This window comes from Asterias rubens, chromosome 19 (assembly GCF_902459465.1).
Source record: "Asterias rubens chromosome 19, eAstRub1.3, whole genome shotgun sequence".
NCBI classification, from domain to species: domain Eukaryota; kingdom Metazoa; phylum Echinodermata; class Asteroidea; order Forcipulatida; family Asteriidae; genus Asterias; species Asterias rubens.
Window position 1 is genome coordinate 6,241,635 of NC_047080.1, and position 20,959 is coordinate 6,262,593.

The 20,959-nt window shown below is 38.0% G+C and overlaps 1 protein-coding gene across 1 annotated transcript in view; it reads right to left on the reverse strand.

Annotated features, from left to right (window-relative positions):
* The window catches only part of LOC117303019 (complement C2-like), a 30,444-nt gene extending 10,504 nt beyond the window's left edge, over positions 1-19,940 (reverse strand). The window contains exons 1-11 of the mRNA XM_033787052.1: positions 19,776-19,940; positions 15,564-15,638; positions 9,082-9,213; positions 6,769-6,837; positions 5,128-5,301; positions 4,636-4,845; positions 3,930-4,121; positions 2,150-2,329; positions 1,573-1,758; positions 972-1,198; positions 49-193 (exon numbers count right to left, since the gene is read on the reverse strand). Coding sequence (XP_033642943.1) covers positions 49-193; positions 972-1,198; positions 1,573-1,758; positions 2,150-2,329; positions 3,930-4,121; positions 4,636-4,845; positions 5,128-5,301; positions 6,769-6,837; positions 9,082-9,213; positions 15,564-15,638; positions 19,776-19,842 — 1,657 coding nt within the window. The 5' untranslated portion in view covers positions 19,843-19,940. The remainder of the gene's footprint in view (positions 1-48; positions 194-971; positions 1,199-1,572; positions 1,759-2,149; positions 2,330-3,929; positions 4,122-4,635; positions 4,846-5,127; positions 5,302-6,768; positions 6,838-9,081; positions 9,214-15,563; positions 15,639-19,775) is intronic.
* Positions 19,941-20,959: the final 1,019 nt, after the last annotated feature.

The window sequence follows — 20,959 nt, forward strand, 5'->3', positions numbered from 1 at the left end:
TGTAGTAGTTTGATACATAAATTGCATAAAAGCCAATTCAAGATTTACCTATATTACCATCACGTGCATCAGCAAGACTGTCAATCTGAGTTAGAACTGCTTCTTCTGAATCTTGGGCATCGGAAATAAGAAGTGAGTGTACCGTATTTGTTGCATATACACTGGCTGCATAGCGGGCATTACTTACACCAATCTATAAAGAATATAGAATCTTGAATCGTTGAATAAACTGTCCAGCCTCATCTGTAAAAGTTATTGGTCAAGGGATCCCCCCCTTGCACTTTTTTCAATATATGTCGGTTTATTCCTTCCTCAATGGTTCATAAAACGCTTTTGTGTGCAATTCATAAAAAAATCTCTTGTAGTTTTGAAACTTTGGAATGAAGTAAAAGCTATTCGAAAGAAACGGGGTAGACTGGGGTCAACCATGGGAAGCTAATCAAACGCACCTTTAGTTGCTGGGGTGTCATACAGGGGTGTCATATAAGATATCCATAAGGATGTTAAAGAGGCTTGTGGAACACTAAACACTGGGCAGCAACAATTTGGGTATGGGATGCCCATTTCCCACATACAAAAAATAAAGATGCATAGTTCTTAATACTTGTAGGACACATGTGTAAGATATGATGCATATATGTAGTTGAGCATTTTACAAAAAGGAGAACAAGAGTAACTATAAATATAGTCAACACTCCCTCAAAAGAGATTTTACACATGTTTGTACCATGGAGGAAGAAATGGTTGTACCAAGTCTACTATTTATGTTGATACTTATAGTTACTTTTATTCTTCACACCATGCAAAGCTCCAAACAGCGTTTACAAGGAGAACTGTTGAACACACTCCCTTCCACACCTGAAAACTTAGGTGGGACTGAAAACTAGTCGAAAGGACTGCTACGTGTACTGTGTATAATGTCTCTCAATGTAGGGTTAATGGTCCATTGTTGGTAATCATGTAAAGTTTACCTTTTTAACAAGTAACTTAGCCAAATCAAGAGCCTTTTTAAAGTGAGCCTTAGCAATGCTACCAGATGCATCAAAAGCAAAATAGATGTCGTATCCTCCGCTATAAGTTTGATCTAAGGTTCTTCCTTTAGATACACTTGCAGCTTCAGAAGTTTCAATGGCAAGACTCTCAGCAACATAACCCATCCTTTCTGCAACGTCACTAATTTCATCAAAGTCAAATTGACCTGTAAACAAAATAAAACAACTCATTTAAGGACAAGTATCATCTAGTATAAAAGATCAGGGCCAGCTTTGTAGAGCTACTTAACAACAATCAAATTATGCTCACCAGAATACCAAAAATACCATACCGCATGCACCATCTGTGACATTTCATCATAAGCAACTCTATTAAATTGGGCCAGAAATAAACTTGGTAAAAGCCTGCTTAATGGCCGAAACAAAAGAAATTGACATTGGTTGCTATTGGGGAGCACTTTATATGTGTCATGTGTGCTTAATGCTGTGCCAAGTATTGAATCATATGGGAGTTAGGTGAATAATGTGCTGGCAGTAATTGTAGTGTGTTTACTGCACCTGTACTTGTACCAATGCCTACCTCGACACTCCGGTTCCTCTCCTGACCAACTTCTTGTAGACGTATTACAGTACCGTTCTGCAGAACCAACCAAAGCTCGGTTTTGGTAACATGCATACCTCACCACTCCTCCTCTCTGGAAAGGTGGTGTGTCTTGGTTTTCTATATACCCTCCAATCGGTACTCCAGGATTTGGACAGTAAAAACCTGCCAGTAGACATACCACATAACAGATTCTGGGTTTATACATTTTAAATGCTGCACTCTCAATGAGATTTTTTATTAAACTTAAAAATCTCAGACTTTGTGGAGATATGTCTTGCCCACCTTCATGTATGTGCTACATACAATCTATGCAGAAAGAATTTCACTATCAGCATAAACCTACAACGTTTTCAATTGCCTATTTCAGTTTGGGAAAAAGTGCAAGTCGGGTTTATTCTCTCATCAGAAGGAAGTGCACACTAGCTGAGGTGTTTTTCTTACTTAACAACCTTTTAGCAGTTCAAGAAAAGTTTTTTTCAACAAGTTCTTACTACTTGGGCTGACTGTTGAGTCCAACTCAACTGTTAGTGTTTTGATTTCCTGAAAAACTTACTTTCATGATCACATGTTGTGAGCTTTCCGCTCCATTTACCACCAGCTAGACAATGTCTGACAGGTGAGCCTCTTAGCTGGTATCCTGAGTTGCAGAAGAATGACACAGTACCTCCTATACTCCTTGATTCCAAGTTTGACTCTCCATATTGAATTCTACCGGGATCAGGGCATAAAATCTCTGAAAAGATATTGTAAAAAAAAAAAATATTATTATTATTTGTACATGTTATTTATTAAGGATATCTTTAAAAAATAAAACACTATAAACAGGACAATCAAGAAACACATGGCCTGAGGATGTCCAAGAGAAAATAAAATCACTATTTATGAGTGCAACACCTTAATTAAAAAAACAAAAAGGAAATAAAAAAGATTTATATAAAACTGAATTTCTGCAAAAAGAAGCAAACATCAAGGAAACATGGAATCCATTAAAATGTTTGTAAGAATTGTTATATACCGGTAAGAGAGTGTGTTGAGGAGAGGAACAATTTACAAGTATAAAAAGGAATTGATCCTTACCATGACAAATTGAAATTCAGTCATCAACGTCATGGGAATCATCATATTTCATGGTTCAAAACAAAGTACACATGAAAGGAGAAGGTATGTTTTTCTTTATTTGATGCAATTTAAAGAATACGTGTGTGAAAGTGGTAGCTGACTATGCATTGTTTGAAGCTTTGCATGGTGTGGAGAGATAAGAAGGAACTATAAAGTAAGCTTGGGGGTGACCATGTGTAACTATCTTTTGAGTGAGTGTTGGCTCTGAAAAGAGCCGATTTGGTCTCGATGTTTCAAATAGTATACGCTGCTTGAAGTACTCTACTCTCCTGAAGACAAGCAGAGTATACTGCTCCAAACGTCAAGACCAAGCTGGTTCATCTGGGATGTTTGTGCAGGGGATTAATGAGCACAGGGAGAGAATTAATTTGTCCAAAATGGATGTTACATGAATGTATGAATTAAATCAAGCTAGGGCTAGATAGCTCAGTTGGTAGAGCACCGGCACGTTAATCTGGAGGTCCTTGTTGTTTCGAATCCCACTCGGTCAATTCTTTGTTCAACCCCCAAATATTATTTACAAATTTACCCAGTCAGTTTCCATTGTGGCTTATATTGATATAAATCAAAATTACTCACAAAATGATTAAAGGTAATTACTCAAAAAAATTACTAGCGTAAAACCTTACTTGGTAATGAGTAATGGGGAGCTGCTGATAGTATAAAACACCGTGAGAAATGGCTCCCTCTGAAGTAACATAGTTTTCGAAAAAGAAGTTATTTTCTATGAATTTGATTTTGAGACCTCAGATTTAGAATTTGAGGTCTCGAAATCAAGCATCTGAAAGCACACAACTACGTGTGACAAAGCTGTTTTTTCTTTCATTGTTATCTCGCAACTTCGACGACCGATTGAGCTCAAAGTTTCACAGGTTTGTTATTTTATGTATATGTTGAGATACACCAAGTGGGAAGACTGGTCTTTGACAATTACCAATAGTGTCCACTGTCTTTAGTCAAGTATCATTTGTGACATGTGGTAAATTATTAGTTCTAAGGTAAATTTTCTTCAATTAAAAACATTGTCAAATGTTGTTTAACAAAATTTTCAAACTTTTCAAAAGCTCAGATTAGTAGGCTATATATACATGTACATGTAATATTTCTAGTGATTGTGGTGTTTGACAATTACTGAAAGCTACATGCAGGACATGGTTTGATTATGTTGGTTCTCATTTCATTTTTGCAGATTACTGCTGACGGTATAGTTTTACCTTCACAATCAGGATTAAGATGAGACCATGTTCCCTCAGAGGAGTCCAGAGCACACACCCTGGTTGTTTTGCCGAAGATCCGATAGCCAGTATCACAGAAGTAATCAACTATTTCTCCTTGCTTGTATGTCCTGTTCATCATTTCACTTCCCCCGTGGGGAATACTTTCATCAAGTGGTGGACATCGGATCTCTACAAAGTTGATACAAGTTGTGAATTAACATATATTAATAGTCGGTGTTTATGTAGTACTTTATGCACTAGAACATAAAGTATGTTATGCAAGGTGTGGGACTAAGTTTGAATGATGAGGTCTTCTCCTTTTTACATAGCACCATGTAATGGTTTACAAGGTACTGTGGCGCAATATGCTGCCAATCCAAACAGGAACACCAAGGAACCCCTGCTCTTTTTGACAGGTGCAGTGGGTTATTTTACATGAGTTACACAACACATGGGACCAATGGCTTTACGTCCCATCCGAAGGATGAAGCAATGGCTCAGTGTCTTGTTTAAGGACACAAGTGTCTTGACTGGGGATTTGAACCCACACTCTGCTGATCAGACACCAGGGTTTAAATTCGGTGCTCCAAACCGCTCGACCACGACACGTACTCGTTGAAATTGTAAAAGGTTATTAAAAGAATCGGCAACAATAATGTAGAACAATTGTAGGGGAAAACAACTTACATTTGAGGAAACTTACCTTCACATGTTGGTATGGTGGAATTCCATCTTCCGTCCATTCCACAATAGACGAGGGGGTTCCCAACCAGTGCAAAACCAGGCGTGCATGTAACGTTTATTATTGTGTTGGGACTAAACTGACTACTCATGTTGTTACTCATTCCGTCATCTGAGACTAGTTCCCAATCACCATCCGTTATGTTACCCGGGTTGTTGCAGCGGTTCCTAGCTGTAATGAACATACACAACACGTTGGTACTCAATGGTACTCAATGGTAAGCTGGTAATTAAACTCATTTTTAGGGGACAACTCAAGTTTATAAAATGATAAAGGAGAGGGGCATGTTTTGGGGACAAGCCAACATCTATCCCCTTGCGTGTTGCCACAAATGCTTCTTTCCTTTTAATCCAACATAAAAGCTTGAGTTCATCCCATTCCCCTTGCTCCGTGACCTCTCCTAATTTTTGCAAATTAGATATAAAGGTGTATTTTTGAAGGAGGCAAGGTTACCTCGACACAGTGTGCGTGGCCATTGCGAAACCCCGGTTGCTGTCATTGCGCATCTAATCCTTCTTTTTCCGTACAGTGTAAAGCCTGGGTTGCAGGTGACTTGTGCACTGCGACGTCCAACCCGTTTAATTTGGCCGTTCCAGGGTTTGGGTGGCAATGGGCATTTGACGTTTCCTGTTGGAGGAAAACAAACCATTTTATTAACAGATATTTTTACTGGAAAGTGTCAGGTAATGAAGTGATAGAACAGATAACTAAAACTTATTTCGTTCCGTCAAAATATTATTTGAAGGCAAACAAAATGTAATTTCAAGGGAAAGAAATATAATTTTGAGGAAGCAATATCCACTACTTCTTGGCGAACAGAACAAATTAGTTTGTTCCGATGACATATTTAAGCTGGAAGGCTTTGATAGTGCCCTATGATTTATTTGCATACATAATGTATAAATTGTATGTTTTCTTTTTCTATAACCAAAGTAGACCTATATCGACCATTCATGTGTTTTGTTTTCCTGAAGAGTGTGAACAACTTCCCTGTTATTTAAAGGAACATTACAGAATTGGTATTGCTAACAAAACAGTTGCTCGTAGTGTAAGCACTTTATGTAATCCACCATATACATAAACTGACAAACCTGTAGAAGTTTGAGATCGATCGGCTATCTGGGTCACGAGAAAATAGTGAAAAACCGACTGCAAATTTTGCATTGCGTTGATGCCAAAATAAAAATGAATAAAACGCTCACTGAGCGATAAACTCAAAACGCGAAGTTAGATCATTTTTTTCTAATCAAATATGACATTTCAGACAAATATTTCAAGGAATGTTTTCAACTATCATCATCATTAGTAGACCGTGAAAGTAAATCTGTGATCTTCACGATGTTTGTTTATTACCAATTCTGTAACGTTCCTTTAAGCTTGACCCCTGATCATCTTCAACTTTAGCCCCCCCCCCCCGCAAAGTATTTGTAAGATGCTGCTCTGTTATATACAAATACAGATGCAGGAAAAGTGGAAAACTTAATATACGACTATTTGGATATTTTATATGTTCCATCATGGGTGTACCTAAAACCTGTGAGAAAATCTGATGGAGAGACTAATTTTGTTGGGCTCAGAACCAAAAGAGCAAAGCTTGTCGTAGTTGACGAAAAATGTGAGAACTCTGCTTTTGCGTGCAATTTTACTATAACTCAACCGTATCATGTTTGGGTTTACAAGAAAAAAGGGTGGCTGAAAGAAACGGCCACCGGGAACGCCGCACTTCACCATATATTTTGCCTATAGACAAATAAATATATTAAGATGTGAATTTAAAAAAAGGGTAAATTGTCAATAAACTTGGTAAAAACTAACTTGATAATACCCTTCTGAATTGTCGTTATTTCACCAGAGAGCATCTAATGGTAATAGTTTTTTCAGCAGGGCCCTCAAGCTGCCCGGCCCTCTATCAAGCTCGCCTGGATTATAACGGCGCCGTGTTCTCTCAATCCTCTCGTAAACTAAAAAAAAAACATGCAATTACATTCTAGCTGGAATGCCGTTTTGTTCATGGCGTTAATTAGCCGACCAATTCCCTCTAAAAACGACTTGTCCATAGACCAGTTATTAGTCAATCTTTTAGTAGTCACTTGCCTGTTGTACGTATGCAGGTCGGTAAGGTAGCCCATGTATCCGTCTCCAAACACCTCACAAACCGATTTCCTTGGTTGGTAAACAGGATAAACAAATAAATGCTTGAACGAATACATCAAATCCAACCTAAAGTGTTTTATGTCTGATTAATAAAATGGCTATCAGATAAAGTAAGCAAAACAAAATCAATATCCTGCAGTAACTATAGTAGTCGGAATGTTGAGACCATGTCACTATGTGGCAGTGAAGATAATTACATGAAGCCCCAGTACACGAAGGGAGCATAAAGTGCCTTGGTCTAATAGTTTCCGGTATTTTACTCCTCGAAGATGTTGGAAAGATGTGCCCCACACGTTTTGGGGAACATAAAAGCAATATCCTGAACGTAATTCCCAAAACTGTTCTCTTGTTCGTTGCATTCTCGACTCAGCTTGACCCCTATTTTGGGGTTTTTTCATGTGCCCAATATGAAGGCCCACTGGTCGTTTATAAGCTCTTCATGAAGCAGTAGGCCTACCATCACGTGATGACATGTTCTAAGTCAAGATGACGAAGTTCTGTATCTTAGAGGCTCTGGACACTAGTATTGGTAATTGCTCAAAATAATTGTTAGCACAAAAACTTACTTGGTAACGAGCAATGGAGAGAAAACAATGTGAGAAGCGGCTCCCTCTGAAGTAACGTAGTTTTTGAGAAAGTATTTATTTCTCACTAAAATATTTGAATTCGGTGAAAGCACACAACTTGTACGACAAGGGTGTTTTTTCTTTCATTCTCACGCAATTTCGACGACTAATTGAGTTCAATTTTTACAGGGTTATTATTTTATGCATATGTTGAGATACACCAAGTGAGAAGGCCGGTCTTTGACAATTTACCAAAGGCGTCCAGTGTCTGTAAAGCAATCCGTATTACACAACTTTTCTCCAATACCATGTTAATCGAAAGTATATTATTTTCTTCATTATACTTTGTTGTCGTTGTTGTCTTGCTATTTCAGTCGCCCGCCCCAGCTCCAAGTTCGCATGGAGTTGTGCCCTGTTTCCTCTTTAAAAGCACTGGACCCTAATTCTCATTTTGTGTATCCTATCATATGCATACTATTAAAATATCAACTCAAAGTTGCAAGAGAATTAATGAAAGAAAAAACCTTGTTTGGCAACTTTGTGTGCTTCAATGCCTAATAGGTCTAAAGGGCTTCAGGCCAGAAGTCTTTTATTATTTGGGTGGAAATAACTTATTGCTCAAAAACTATACGTTACTTCAAAGGGAGCCTTTTCCACCCACAATGTTATACACTGTTCTCCAATGCTCGTTACCAAGCACGTTTTGATGCTAACCTTTATTTTGAATTATTGCAAATAGCGTCCCTGGAGTGCCTGCCTGTAAGTGTTTATTTCGGAAAACTGTTTTGTTGTCAGCGCCTTAAAGCCATTTGACCCTTTCGGTTCAGAAAAAAATATAAAAGTTCACAGATTTACAAATAACTTACAGGGTTTACAGAAGGCAATGGTGAAAGACTTCTCTTGAAATATTATCCCATGAAATGCTTTACTTTTTGAGAAAACAGCAAAACAATATAAATTCTCGTTAACGAGAACTACGGATTTATTTTAAACACATGTCATGACACGGCGAAACGCGCGGAAACAAGGGTGGGGTTTTCCGTTGTTTTCTCCCGATGACCGATTGAGCCTAAATTTTCACAGGTTTGTTATTTGATATAGAAGTTGTGGTACACAAAGTGTGGGCCTTGGACAACACTGTTTACCGAAAGGGTCCAATGGCTTTAAAGGCAGTGGACACTATTGGTAATTGTCAAAGACTAGCCTTCACAGTTGGTGCATCTCGACAGCCTTCACAGTTGGTGCATCTCGACATAATATGCATAAAATAACAAACCTGTGAAAATTTGAGCTCAATCGGTCATCGAAGTTGCGAGATAATAATGAAAGAAAAAAACAACCCTGTCACACGAATTTGTGTGCGTTTAGATGGTTGATTTCGAGCCCTCAAGTTCTAAACCTGAGGTCTCGAAATCAAATTCATGGAAAATTACGTCTTTCTCGAAAACTATGGCACTTCAGAGGGAGCCGTTTCTCACAATGTTTTATACCATCAACCTCTCCCCATTACTCATCACCAAGAAAGGTTTTATGCCAATAATTATTTTGAGTAATTACCAATAGTGTCCACTGCCTTTAATGCAATTAATATGTCGTAAAGTTATAATTGTACACATAGTCATCACAGCTGGGGTATTTTGTCTGTGTGCGTATTGTCTTTGTCACAAGATGCTGCAGGAGACTGTACCTTTCATTGATGCACCCATATTACACTGTACCGAAATAATGGTATCCCTTGGGTAGAGGCCATTTTCTCCTGGTGAGTCGCTAAATTCAATCTGTGCTCTGTTTACCACGGGTTCGGGACAGCCGATACCGTCTAAGAATTGCATTAAAGATAAAGATCAAAGGTTAATCTTTAGCAATTATATATAATAAAGCAGGGCGGGTGCATGTGATACCCATGTTCACAACACCGTATCAAAGTAATGTACGAACTTTACTGTGCAGCCTGGTGTGTCAAGAGTAACACTAACAGGGTTACACACCTATATTCCGACACCCCTAAGTTCCGACAGCTCAGCCTATTTTACGACATCCTTATGTTCCGACACCCCTATATTTAGACACCCCTATATTCCGACACCCCTGTGTTCCGACACCCCTATATTCTGACACCCCAATACTCCGACAAGTTGTTTTCGCACATTATCACTCTGATAAGCAATAATAAAAACAATATTATTTGTATTACAGGTTTCCCGGCGAATTTCGGCCAGGAATAAGTTTGACAATTCATAAGTGGAATTTATACTACTTTTTAAACAGTGATGGAATCAAACTAAGATCATCGAATCACACATGAATTTGTTGCATTTCAATTATGACTTCCCAAGTAAGCTCGCAAAATACTCGGCAAGATACGTAGCCGTTCCAACTTTCCCCTGCTTATCGCCATCTCGCCGATGTGTAACTGCTTTCATATAGTTGCCCGCCCCCCCCCAAAAAAAAAAAAAACATAACTATATGTTCACAGTTGATAGAATAAATAAGCCCTACCCCACCCCACCCCCACCCCCAACACACACACCCCCACCCATTAATCAGCCCTATTCTTTTTAAGCCAAAGTTGGTAAAAGGAAGAATGAAACTTTTCATATAAATTAAACTCCCAAGAGGGACGACATAAAGACAGGTTACCGATACGTTTAAAGGCCGGTTTATAGTCGGTCGTATGCACAAAGAATACCGATCACACTAAAAACAAAATACCTTTATACAAACACACACGTACCCCCACTACTACTATTAAAATGTATTGTAATACATTGTTTTTCATCGAACAAAACTGGGTGTTACTGTATGTCATACGACAGCTTTGGTTTATGCTGCATGTTCTTGTTTTACCCTTCTTAGCTTAATTAAACTTTCTTGAGTCGAGTTGACTTGACTGATCTCACGACTCATCACTTGACATTACTTTAACTTAGCAACAGCGCTTCAGCAGTACAACTTAGTTTTTTGATAATAAACACGAGTAGCTTGTTTTTTAACATAGCAGAAACAGTCATGTAATCCAAATTTACAATTGAACACACAGACGGTCGGACGGTATTTTGAAACATATATATATGTGACCCTCTCAAATACTAAGTCGTAAAGGATAGAGAGGCTAACGGCAAGTTCATTATCTATATAAATGATATTTGTAATTCGTCTAGTTTGATCTCCTTCTGTATGTTTGCAGATGATACAAGCCATATAAACACCACAATGTTGACGTAGCTATACAAAACCTTATCGTAGAGCTCGTTAAAATAAGTAACTGGCTTCTAGCAAATAAACTGTCAATTAATGTTCTGAAAACAAACTATATCATTTTCTGTGCTAGGCAAAGAAAATATGTGCGCCATGTACCCCTCTGTTTAAATGGCAGTGCTCTCAACCAAACAAAGAGTTGTAAATTCTTAGGTATTAATATTGATGAGAACTTGTCCTGGAAAAAACACATAGATGTTTTAACCACCAAAATCTCAAAAAATGTTGGTATTATGAATAGATTGAAATATTTTCTACCGCAAAAGATTTTGTTAACTTTATACAATGCATTCATTCTTTCATATTTAAATACGCAATATTATCCTGGGGTCACGGAAAGGCACTATGTAACAAACTTTTACTACTGCAAAAGAAAGCCGTTAGAATTATTACAAAAGCCGATTATCTTTCTCATTCAGCTCCTATATTTGCCGAACTTAAAGTGCTCAAATTTAATGACCTGTATCGTCTGAACTTGGGTAAATTCATGTTCAAGAACAAATACCGCCTGTTACCTAATAGCTTCAATGAAATGTTTACTTTAGCTTCATCAATACATTCCTATGGTACTCGTAAAGCATTGAAGGGGATCTGTATGTCAATCACAATAGAACTTCAATTCATAAAAATAGCGTTGTGCAACGAGGAGTAGAATATTGGAATAGTCTTCCCATACATTTTAAGCAACCTTCTACAATCAGTACATTTTCAAGAAAACTTAAACACTACTTGCTAGATACTTATCTGTAATGCCAATTATCTAATGTTGTTCTTTTTAATCGTTTGCTTTGTTTGGTCTCAGCTGTCAGCTTGTGTATACCTGTGTGTCTGTGTCTCTCAAATAGGGAATACTTTGGTACACTAGTAGTAATCGGCGTCTTACTTCACGAAAGCGTATTCCTTATAATCCTATAATTCATGACTTTAATAGTACGAGTCCATTTAATGATGACTCGCCTTTGTGTTGTTTGTAGGCCTACACCTATCGTCTGACCATGTTGTCCCTTGTCTTTGTCTTTGTTTGTGTTCCTTAGTATCATGTTTGTCTGTCAATAGGTTAGGGCACAAAAGCATTTTGCTTAACCTTACACCTAAATGTTGTCTTTAAATTACTACTTGTTTATTTTTTTGAAGTATTGTGTACCTAATCATACCTCATACTATATTGCTTGTTTTAATTTTGACATAAATGTACGCTATTGTATTATTGTTTTGTATGACAGCATTGAAATAAATGTACTGAGTATAAAGTTGTTATCTTTACAATCGGTGCACCATTTTATTTCCTGTAGTAGTGTAAGCAGACGAAGACAAAATACATATGCTGCAAAATGTTATGTTACATAAAAAAATTGTTCCGTTCCAACCCAAGTCAAAACAACTATTGGTACTTTACTGCTGAGTAGTAGTAGTATTTTGGTAAACAGGTAAATGTTTATTAAAAATGCTACAGCCATTTGATATACTGATTTTTCCGTCCATTGTTTTGGTCTACTTAGGGTAGTACCCGTTTTGATTGTGTGAAGTAATTTTACTAATTTAATTCCTGACCGCAACTCCCCCGAATAACTTTTGTCTGACTCTTGAAATGTTTTCTTGTTGTTGCCCATACCAAGACTAGAGCCCTTTTTGGAGTGAAATTGCACATTATTATTTTTTTTTTTCTCAGTTTAGTGAGGAACAACTAGTGCTCTTAAAAAGTTAAAAGGTCCCTGACAGTGGAACAAAAAACAGTGGGCTGTTTTTATAAATTTTATACTGAATATGACTTGGATCCCATGTTTACCGATTCTAGTTCGTTTGCAGATTGTTTAGGTAATGGATACTTGTATTTTTCAAATTAATATAAAGCTAAATTTTACTTGTTAAATTTATTGTTAACTTTTGTATTTTGAACAGCATAAAATGGCAAATGCTATGGGAGATTGATGTACACATCCCTTTGTGAAAAGGAGCAGGCCATCAGAGGTTCAGCGAAAACCAACAAGTATTGAGTTGCCAACTAATCAGCATCATATAGAAACAGGTATGATGGTTACATCCAGGGACAATGGCATTGCTTGATGTATTCTTGACACACAGAATATGCATAAAACAATTCCAAATCATACAATAATTGATTGTGTCGGTTTTCAGGGCTTGAAATCAACACTGGACCACAGGCCAAGTTCAGTGGTTATAGCGTTGGGCCAGTAAACTTACGACCGTACAAGTCCAGTGGTATTGTGTTTTTTAATTTGAATAGTAACACCTCATTGCATTTTAGTACACATATCTATTGAATGCCAATATATCTTCTTTTAGTGCTTGTTCCAACAGCAGTTTCAATGTAGTGTGTAAAAAGTGTGCTCCTCATATCGATCCCAGTCTTGTCAATCTCTGGTCCAGTAAAAGTCTTGTGAATTTTTTCCCCAAAATCGAGCCCTGATTGTATTAACCATGTAAACAAACTGTTGAAAAACTCTTCATGAAGATAGGGCTATGTAACATAATGAATTTGATTTTTTTGCAAGTTTGCAGGTGAAGTTTGAATTTTGTTAAAGTCCCAATCTTAGGTCAAATTGAAAAAGAGTATTATGTTAACAATTGAAGGATTTTGTTACAATGTTTTTGTTTGTTTTTTTGTCTCCCTGTATTAGAACAGTGGGCATACTTTCTACACACAACAAAACCTCCAGTTTGCCAGCCACACTTGCAGCATCTGTGATAAAAACAAATGGACACAAGAAGGACATCCTTTGACACAGACATCTGATACATCAATGATAATAATGTTGAAGGAAAGCTGCAATGAAATCCTCAACTTTAAAACTTTACTTTAACAATGATAGCCCATCAATTAAAATTTCCTTGTGCATTGTATTAATTACAAACATTCTACAGCTACTCAAGTCATTTCTGATGATTTATGCACTTGCTTTTCAAAAAAAAAACATTATTTAAAATATAATCGGTAAAAATTGATAAATTTGCCGCTGCATTAATTATGCAAAATTATAGCTTTATGTTCGTTGTCCTCTTCTGTACATACTGATCACTCTTTTGCTCGCTATGTTTAATAAGTAAATTGTACCTTTAATTTCATTATAAGTTGATTTGAAATAAATAAATGAACAAGTCAAAAAACAGTAGTCTGGTTCTTTTCTCTTGTTGAGTTCACAAAGTTCAAACTAGTTAAATTCTGGACACTTTATTGATTTGTGTGGCTTTTATCTTTTTCATACCAATATTGACTCAAAGTGATTCGGAAGCAGTGGTATGGCTATGACTTTTCATGGGGAGGGCTAGGGGTTAATAGTTTAAACATGTGGGCAGGGGTTGCTTTGTTAGTCGGGAAGGAGTGTGCTGCGCGGAGGGGGGTGCTTATGGCATTTTGTGGCTGCGTGTGCATTTTCCCTTTTTTCAGAGGAGGGGGTATTTTATTTGTTTGGGGTAGCCACTCCCCCCCCCTCCCTGCTGACTGCACCGCTGATTCGAAGTGTGGGAATTGTATTTCTAAAACCGAACGATTTAATGCCTGTCATTATGTTTGGTACACTTCAGAACAACAATGGTTGAGAAAAACTAACGGAATTGTTGCTTTACAATATATAACGCTTCCCATCGATATTCCCTTTTAGAGAAAAGAAACCCAAACATGTTTTTCAAATAATACTATGCTTTTTCCAGAATATTAAGTAAACACTTAATTTCAAAATTCATTGACACAACTTCCAAAACAACTCTTTGTATGCTCGCAGACTTAATAATTTGATATCTGATCTGGTTAAGTGACATTATTGAGATTTTTTTCACAAACTTAACTTAATGAGCTTTTTAAAGGACGTGGCTGCACAGGGTTTTTCAGTTTTTTTATTTTATTAAATTGGTTGAATGTAAAAACATGGAAAACAAAGTGAAAATGATGTGTTTTTGTTTATCCCCGAGTGAGTCCAGTCTAAAGGAAAATTCATATCAGATGAACTAAAATTCTTCGTTTTTGGTTGTTCGTAATGCTGATAACAATTAATTGAGAAAGATGGTTTTCTTTTAAACATAATTAATTGGGTATGTGTATACTGTACAAACTGCATCCCATCGCGCGACGACTATAAACTGTGCAAAAAAGGCCAGCGTCCAGCGATCCTCAGCGTCCGACGATTTCCATCGCGCGACCGTCGCGCGACCGACTATAAACCGGCCTTTATGCAGTCGGTGATAAGTCGCACCGTTTTCTCTGAATTGTCCAACACAAAATTTTGGTGCGGGTTGTCAGAATAAAGAGGTGTCGGAATATAGGGGTGTCGGAATATGGGGGTGCCGGAACATAGGGGTGTCGGAATATGGGCGTGTCGGAATATGGGGGGGTCGGAACATAGGGGTGTCGGAACATAGGGGTGTCGGAATATGGGAGTGTCGGAATATGGGGGTGTCGGGACAAAGGGGTGTCGGAATATGGGGGTGTCGGAATATGGGGGTGTCGCAATATGGGGGTGTCGGGACATCGGGGTGTCGGAATATGGGGGTGTCGGGACAAAGGGGTGTCGGAATATCGGGGGGGGTGTCGGAATATCGGGGGTGTCGGAATATGGGGGGGTCGGGATTTGTCCCGACCCCCCCATATTCGAAAATATATGGGGGTGTCGGAACATAGGGGTGTCGGAATATGGGGGTGTCGGAACATAGGGGTGTCGGAATATGGGTGTGTCGGAACATAGGAGTGTCGGAATATGGGGGTGTCGGGACAAAGGGGTGTCGGAATATGGGGGTGTCGGGACAAAGGGGTGTCGGAATATGGGGGTGTCGGGACAAAGGGGTGTCGGAATATAGAGCAGTCACCAGTTTTGGGACCCCTTGCACGTGCCAGCTTCCAGAGTATAAGAACAATGGAAGTAGACCTATCCGTATGATCGATATGCAAATTAATCTTACCTGTGCTTGCACATATTGAGAGGGTAACCACAGCAAGAACAACCAAGTCTTTATGTAGTATGTTCATTATATAACCTGTTAATCAATAGAAAATAAAATAAGTGTATTATCTACCGAACTTACAATTTTAAGAACTCATGATTTATTTATTTATTTATTTATTTATTTCCAGGCAAACAGCACACAGAAAGAATAAGCAATAAAAAATAAGACTACACAGAGAACAAGCCTGCGGATAACCAAAAAGCGAAAATAATCACTATCTAAAGGCGATCCAGACAATAAAAATAACAAAGGCACAAAAGGGCACAAGGACAAAAACGACATAAAAATTGCACATCAAATACCAAATCAAATATAAATATATATAAAAACTGTAGAAAATACATTAAATTTTGTATCCAAATAATATAGATCAACCAGAAGACCACGCATCCTCGCTCCTTTCAAAAAAGGTAGGAAGCCAATCAAATTCCCTTCAAATCTCCTTAAACCCCAATACTTGTTTCCTACAAAGCCAAGAAAAATACAGTAATTAGAATATTGCACAAAACTAGTGAAACCAGGAACCTCAAAGGAACCATAAAATAAAAAAAGTACATGTAGGCGATTGAAGCTAAACTAGAAAGGAAGAACATGTTTGTGGATTAATACTTATGAGAGTCAGTAGCTTTTTCTCTAATGGGAACGGGTAAGCTATTGCACACATAAGGGAAATTGGTAAAAACGGAGTGTTTAAAAAGATTTGTTCTAGCAAATGAAATTTTAAATCTACAATCATCCAGATGCCGGGTGTTGATAACAGGAACTAACTGTTGTTGTTTGACATTATAACGTTTGTGAATGCAATGTAAGACAAAAGTAAGGAAAAGGTATTTGTGACGGTCTGCAATGGATGGGAGTTTGAGCACTGTTAGACGATCCTCGTAACTAAAATCAGGGTTATAGTTGAAACAAGCTCTAGTGAATCAACGTTGGACACGCTCTAATGCATTGATATGATTAGTCTGAAAAGGAGACCAAGCAGGAACAGCATATTCAAGGAGGGGCCTACAAAGAGACTTAAAAAGCAAAACAAGAGAAACGGAGTCTTTGGAACGAACAGTGCGTCTAATGAAACCAGATACTCCAGAGGCTTTGGCAACAATGTTCTTAATGTGGGGACCCAAGATAAGTCATTAGAGATTGTAACCCCAAGGTATTTAAATTGGTTAACCAATTCCAGGTGATTATTGCCCAAGAAATAAGAACAATCAATTGGACGACGACTGCGGGTTATGTGCGTAGTTTTACGTATTTTTGGCAGTCAGCGACACATTATTATCCATACTCCATAAAATGAAATTGTTCAGATCTTCTTTGAGAGCGAGGGAATCCTGAGGGCTGTTGTAATACGGTAAATGATAGTATCGTCCGCATATTGAGCAACTGAGGAGGAAATAATACCGGGCGAATCATTAACAAATATATTAAAAAGGAGAGGAGCTAAAATTGAACCTTGAGGAACCCCAGAGGAAACCTCACACCAATCCGAAACTGAACTTTGAAAAATAACACGTTGTTTACGAAAAGAAAGAAAAGAATGAAACCAGTTATGCAGAGATCCACAAATACCATAGTTATGTAATTTGCTGATTAGCCTATTGTGGGGCACCTTGTCAAAAGCACGAGCCCAGTCCAAAAATATAGCATCAACCCTAGGTGGCTGACGCTTGTCCAGGGCAGCTGACCAGTCATGAAATAATCTAGAGACTTGGTAGTACATAAACGACCAGGTAAAAAGCCATGTTGGGCATCAGACAAAAGTTTAAAAGTAAATAAATGGTCAGAAAGTCGATTAGCAACCATACGTTCTAAAACCTTACCTACAGCAGAGCAGATGGAAATAGGACGATAATTACAAAAATCTGAATTATTCCCAGGTTTGGGAATGGGGACCACCTTGGCTGCTTTCCTAGCTAGTGGAAGAGGTTAAAGAGCCGAGCTCGATAAAATCAAAAATATCAATTGCTCGAAATCAAGCAATTGAAAGCACACAACTTCGTGTGACAAGGGTGTTTTTTTTTCTTTCATAATTATCTCGCAACTTCGACGACCGATTAAACTCAAATTTTCACAGGTTTGTTATTTTATGCAGATATTGAAATACACCAACTGTGGAGACTAGTCTTTGACAATTACCGATATTGTGAGAAACGGCTCCATCTGAAGTAACGTAGTTCTCAAGAAAGAAGTAATTGTTTACCTTTGGTAATTGTCAAAGTCTTCTCACTTGGTGTGTCTCAACATATTTACAAAATAACAAACCTGTGAAAATTTGAACTTGTCACAACCTTGTCACACCCTTTCAGATGCCTGGTTTCGGGACCTCCAAATCTTACTCTGGGGTCTCAAATCAAATTCAAATATTTCAATAAAAAATCACTTCTTTCTCGAAAACTATGTTACTTCAGAGGGAGCCGTTTCTCACAATGTTGTATACGGTCAACAGCTTTCCATTGCTTGTTACCAAGTAAGTTCTTATGCTAACAATTATTTTGAATAATTACAAATAGTGTCAAGTGCCTTTAACTGTATCATCGTGTCCGCTCAGTGCTGTTCATCAGTGATGTACCAACTTGCATTGCTTTGCTTTCTCTTTATGTAAATTAGCACTTAAAAAACCAGGTGTGGCGGTTTCAACTTTCCGCCGTGTTCAGTTTTCCGAATGACCAAATACGGTAGCATTACGTCATGCGATGCCTGCGCACAGCAAGCGAAAGTAGTCCATTTTTAGTGCCGTATTGAGTCATCCGTTACCCTCCGGTAGCTGTCATGGGCGGCGTCCACGAGTCGAGTACAACTAGCGGCAAACGCGTGGATCGTTTTTTTTTTATGCAAGCAGAGTGTGACCTGCCTAAAGTTGTACCCATGAATACATGTAAAGATGGGGCAAGAGATTACACAGAAAAGAATCGTAATAATAAACAATTTGGGGTCACTGCTGTACTCGCCAGGGTACTCGCGGCGGTATCTGACAGGTCACCCGGAAAACTGAACACGCCGGAAAGCTAAAACCGTTCGAACAACATGTTGATATGTCCGACTGCGTCACCCGGAAAACTGAACACGGCGGATAACTGAAACCGCCACACCGGGCCAATATTATGCCTAATATTATTTGTACTGTATAAATACTGTCAAAAACTATTTACTTCAAATAGTATTAGTGACGAAACAAATAAAAATGAAAATGAACTAACAAACAAACACCCCTCCCATGTACAAAAAATACTTAAACACCACCAACACCACCCCCCCCAAACAAACAATAAAAACATCACCTATATAGTTTTTTCTAAAGTTATCTGCCTCTGCTACAAACGATTTTAAATATTGAATTTATGGTTCGAGTCACACACACTAGATTTCTAGTATTGTCACGCACACTCGATTTCGTGGTATTGTCACACACACTAGATTTCGTGGTATTGTCACACACACTAGATTTCGTGGTATTGTCACACACACTAGATTTCGTGGCATTGTCACACACACTCGATTTCGTGGTATTGTCACACACACTAGATTTCGTGATATTGTCACACACACTAGATTTCGTGGTATTGTCACACACACTCGATTTCGTGGTATTGTCACACACACTAGATTTCGTGATATTGTCAGAAAATGGAATTTAGCTGTTGCAACAACTTAGCAACCAAATGGACCGATGGTATTAGTGGAAACAAATAAATGCAAACAATATATAATGGCATAACGTTTCGACCCTGCCTGATTCTTTCGCATGCCATTGATTTTCCTTTGGCAATAATCCAAAATAAGACAAGTCTTCTCACTTGGTGTATATAAAAATAACAAACCTGTGAAAATTTGTCCTCAATTTATCGGTTGAAGTTGCGAGTTAATAATGAAAGAAAAAACACCCTGGTCACACGAAGTTGTGTGCTTTCAGATGCTGGATATCGAGACCTCAAAATCTAAATACGAGGTCTAAATCTAATTCGTGTAAAATTACTTCTTTCTCGAAAACCACGTTATCTCCGAGGGAGCCGTTTCTCACAATGTTTTATACCATCAACATCTCTCAATTACTTGTTACCATGTAAGTTTTTATGCTAACAATCATTTTGAGTAATTACCAATACATGCAATATTGTGTCATGCCGTTTAACGTTCGGCTCAAAACGAGTACCAATCAAATTAACTTACCTTGAACGAAAAACACTTTCCGCAGTATGGAGCAAACCCTTGTGCCTGCCGAGGAGACCACGCTCATGTTAACATTTGATTTCGCTGGCTATAAATAAACCTATCAAGCTTATGCAAGCCACGCACTACCGCGAATCCAAAAAGTGGGAGAAAAAAGGTAGTTCCGTGTTCATGTGTCAAAGCGGATGCATGGGTATAGGCAAAGTAGATAAATGCACTCTGTGAATATGTGACTGAGTCTTCAGCAGTACCTTGAGTTTTCATGAACCCTGACTTTCAGATCAGTTCATACAGCTCGAAGATACTAGTCCGTTTTGAATCGGCTTGAGCCCAAGGTTAAATTTTACATTGCTTATTTTGTAGGTTCGATAAAGTTATTATCTATAATAGCTTAAAGGCAGTGGAAACTATTGGTAATTACTCAAAAAAATTATCAGCATAAAAAAACTCTTACTTGGTAACGAGTTATGGGAGAGGTTGATAGTAAAAAAAACATTGTGAGAAAGGGCTCTCTCTGAAGTGACGTAGTTTTCGAGAAAGAAGTAATTTTCAACGAATTTGATTTCGAGACCTCAGATTTAGAACTCGAGGTATCGAAATCAAGCATCTGAAAGCACACAACTTCGTGGGACAAAGGTGTTTTTTCATTATTATCTCGCAACTTCGACGACCAATTGAGCTCAAATTTTCACAGGTTTGTTATTTTATGCATATGTTGAGATACACCAACTGTGAAGGCTAGTCTTTGGCAATTACCAATAGTGTCCACTGCCTTTAAGGGTACATCCCTTTAAACCCACAAATGATAGGTGGTAGTTAACTACAAAATATTAAATAAATTCTTGTAAGGATTCCGATATTAAATTGTGTCCCTTTTGTACCCTTATCACACGCCAACTTACGGGTGTATTTAAAATTAGAAAAATAAAATGCTATCCCAACATTTGTCTTTGTTCTATAGTTGTACCCCAAAGAGAATTTCTTCAGAGAAGATAATAATGTCAATATAAACCACAAGGGAAACTGACTGGGTAAATATTAAATGCTTTTGGGGTTTGAACAAAAAATTGACTAGCGTATGATTCGAACCAACGACCTCCGGATTGAAGTACTGGCGCTCTACTCAGCAAAGGGTATACTAGAACAGCGGGACCTCACTTCGGATCAATAAGGGTGTTATGGCA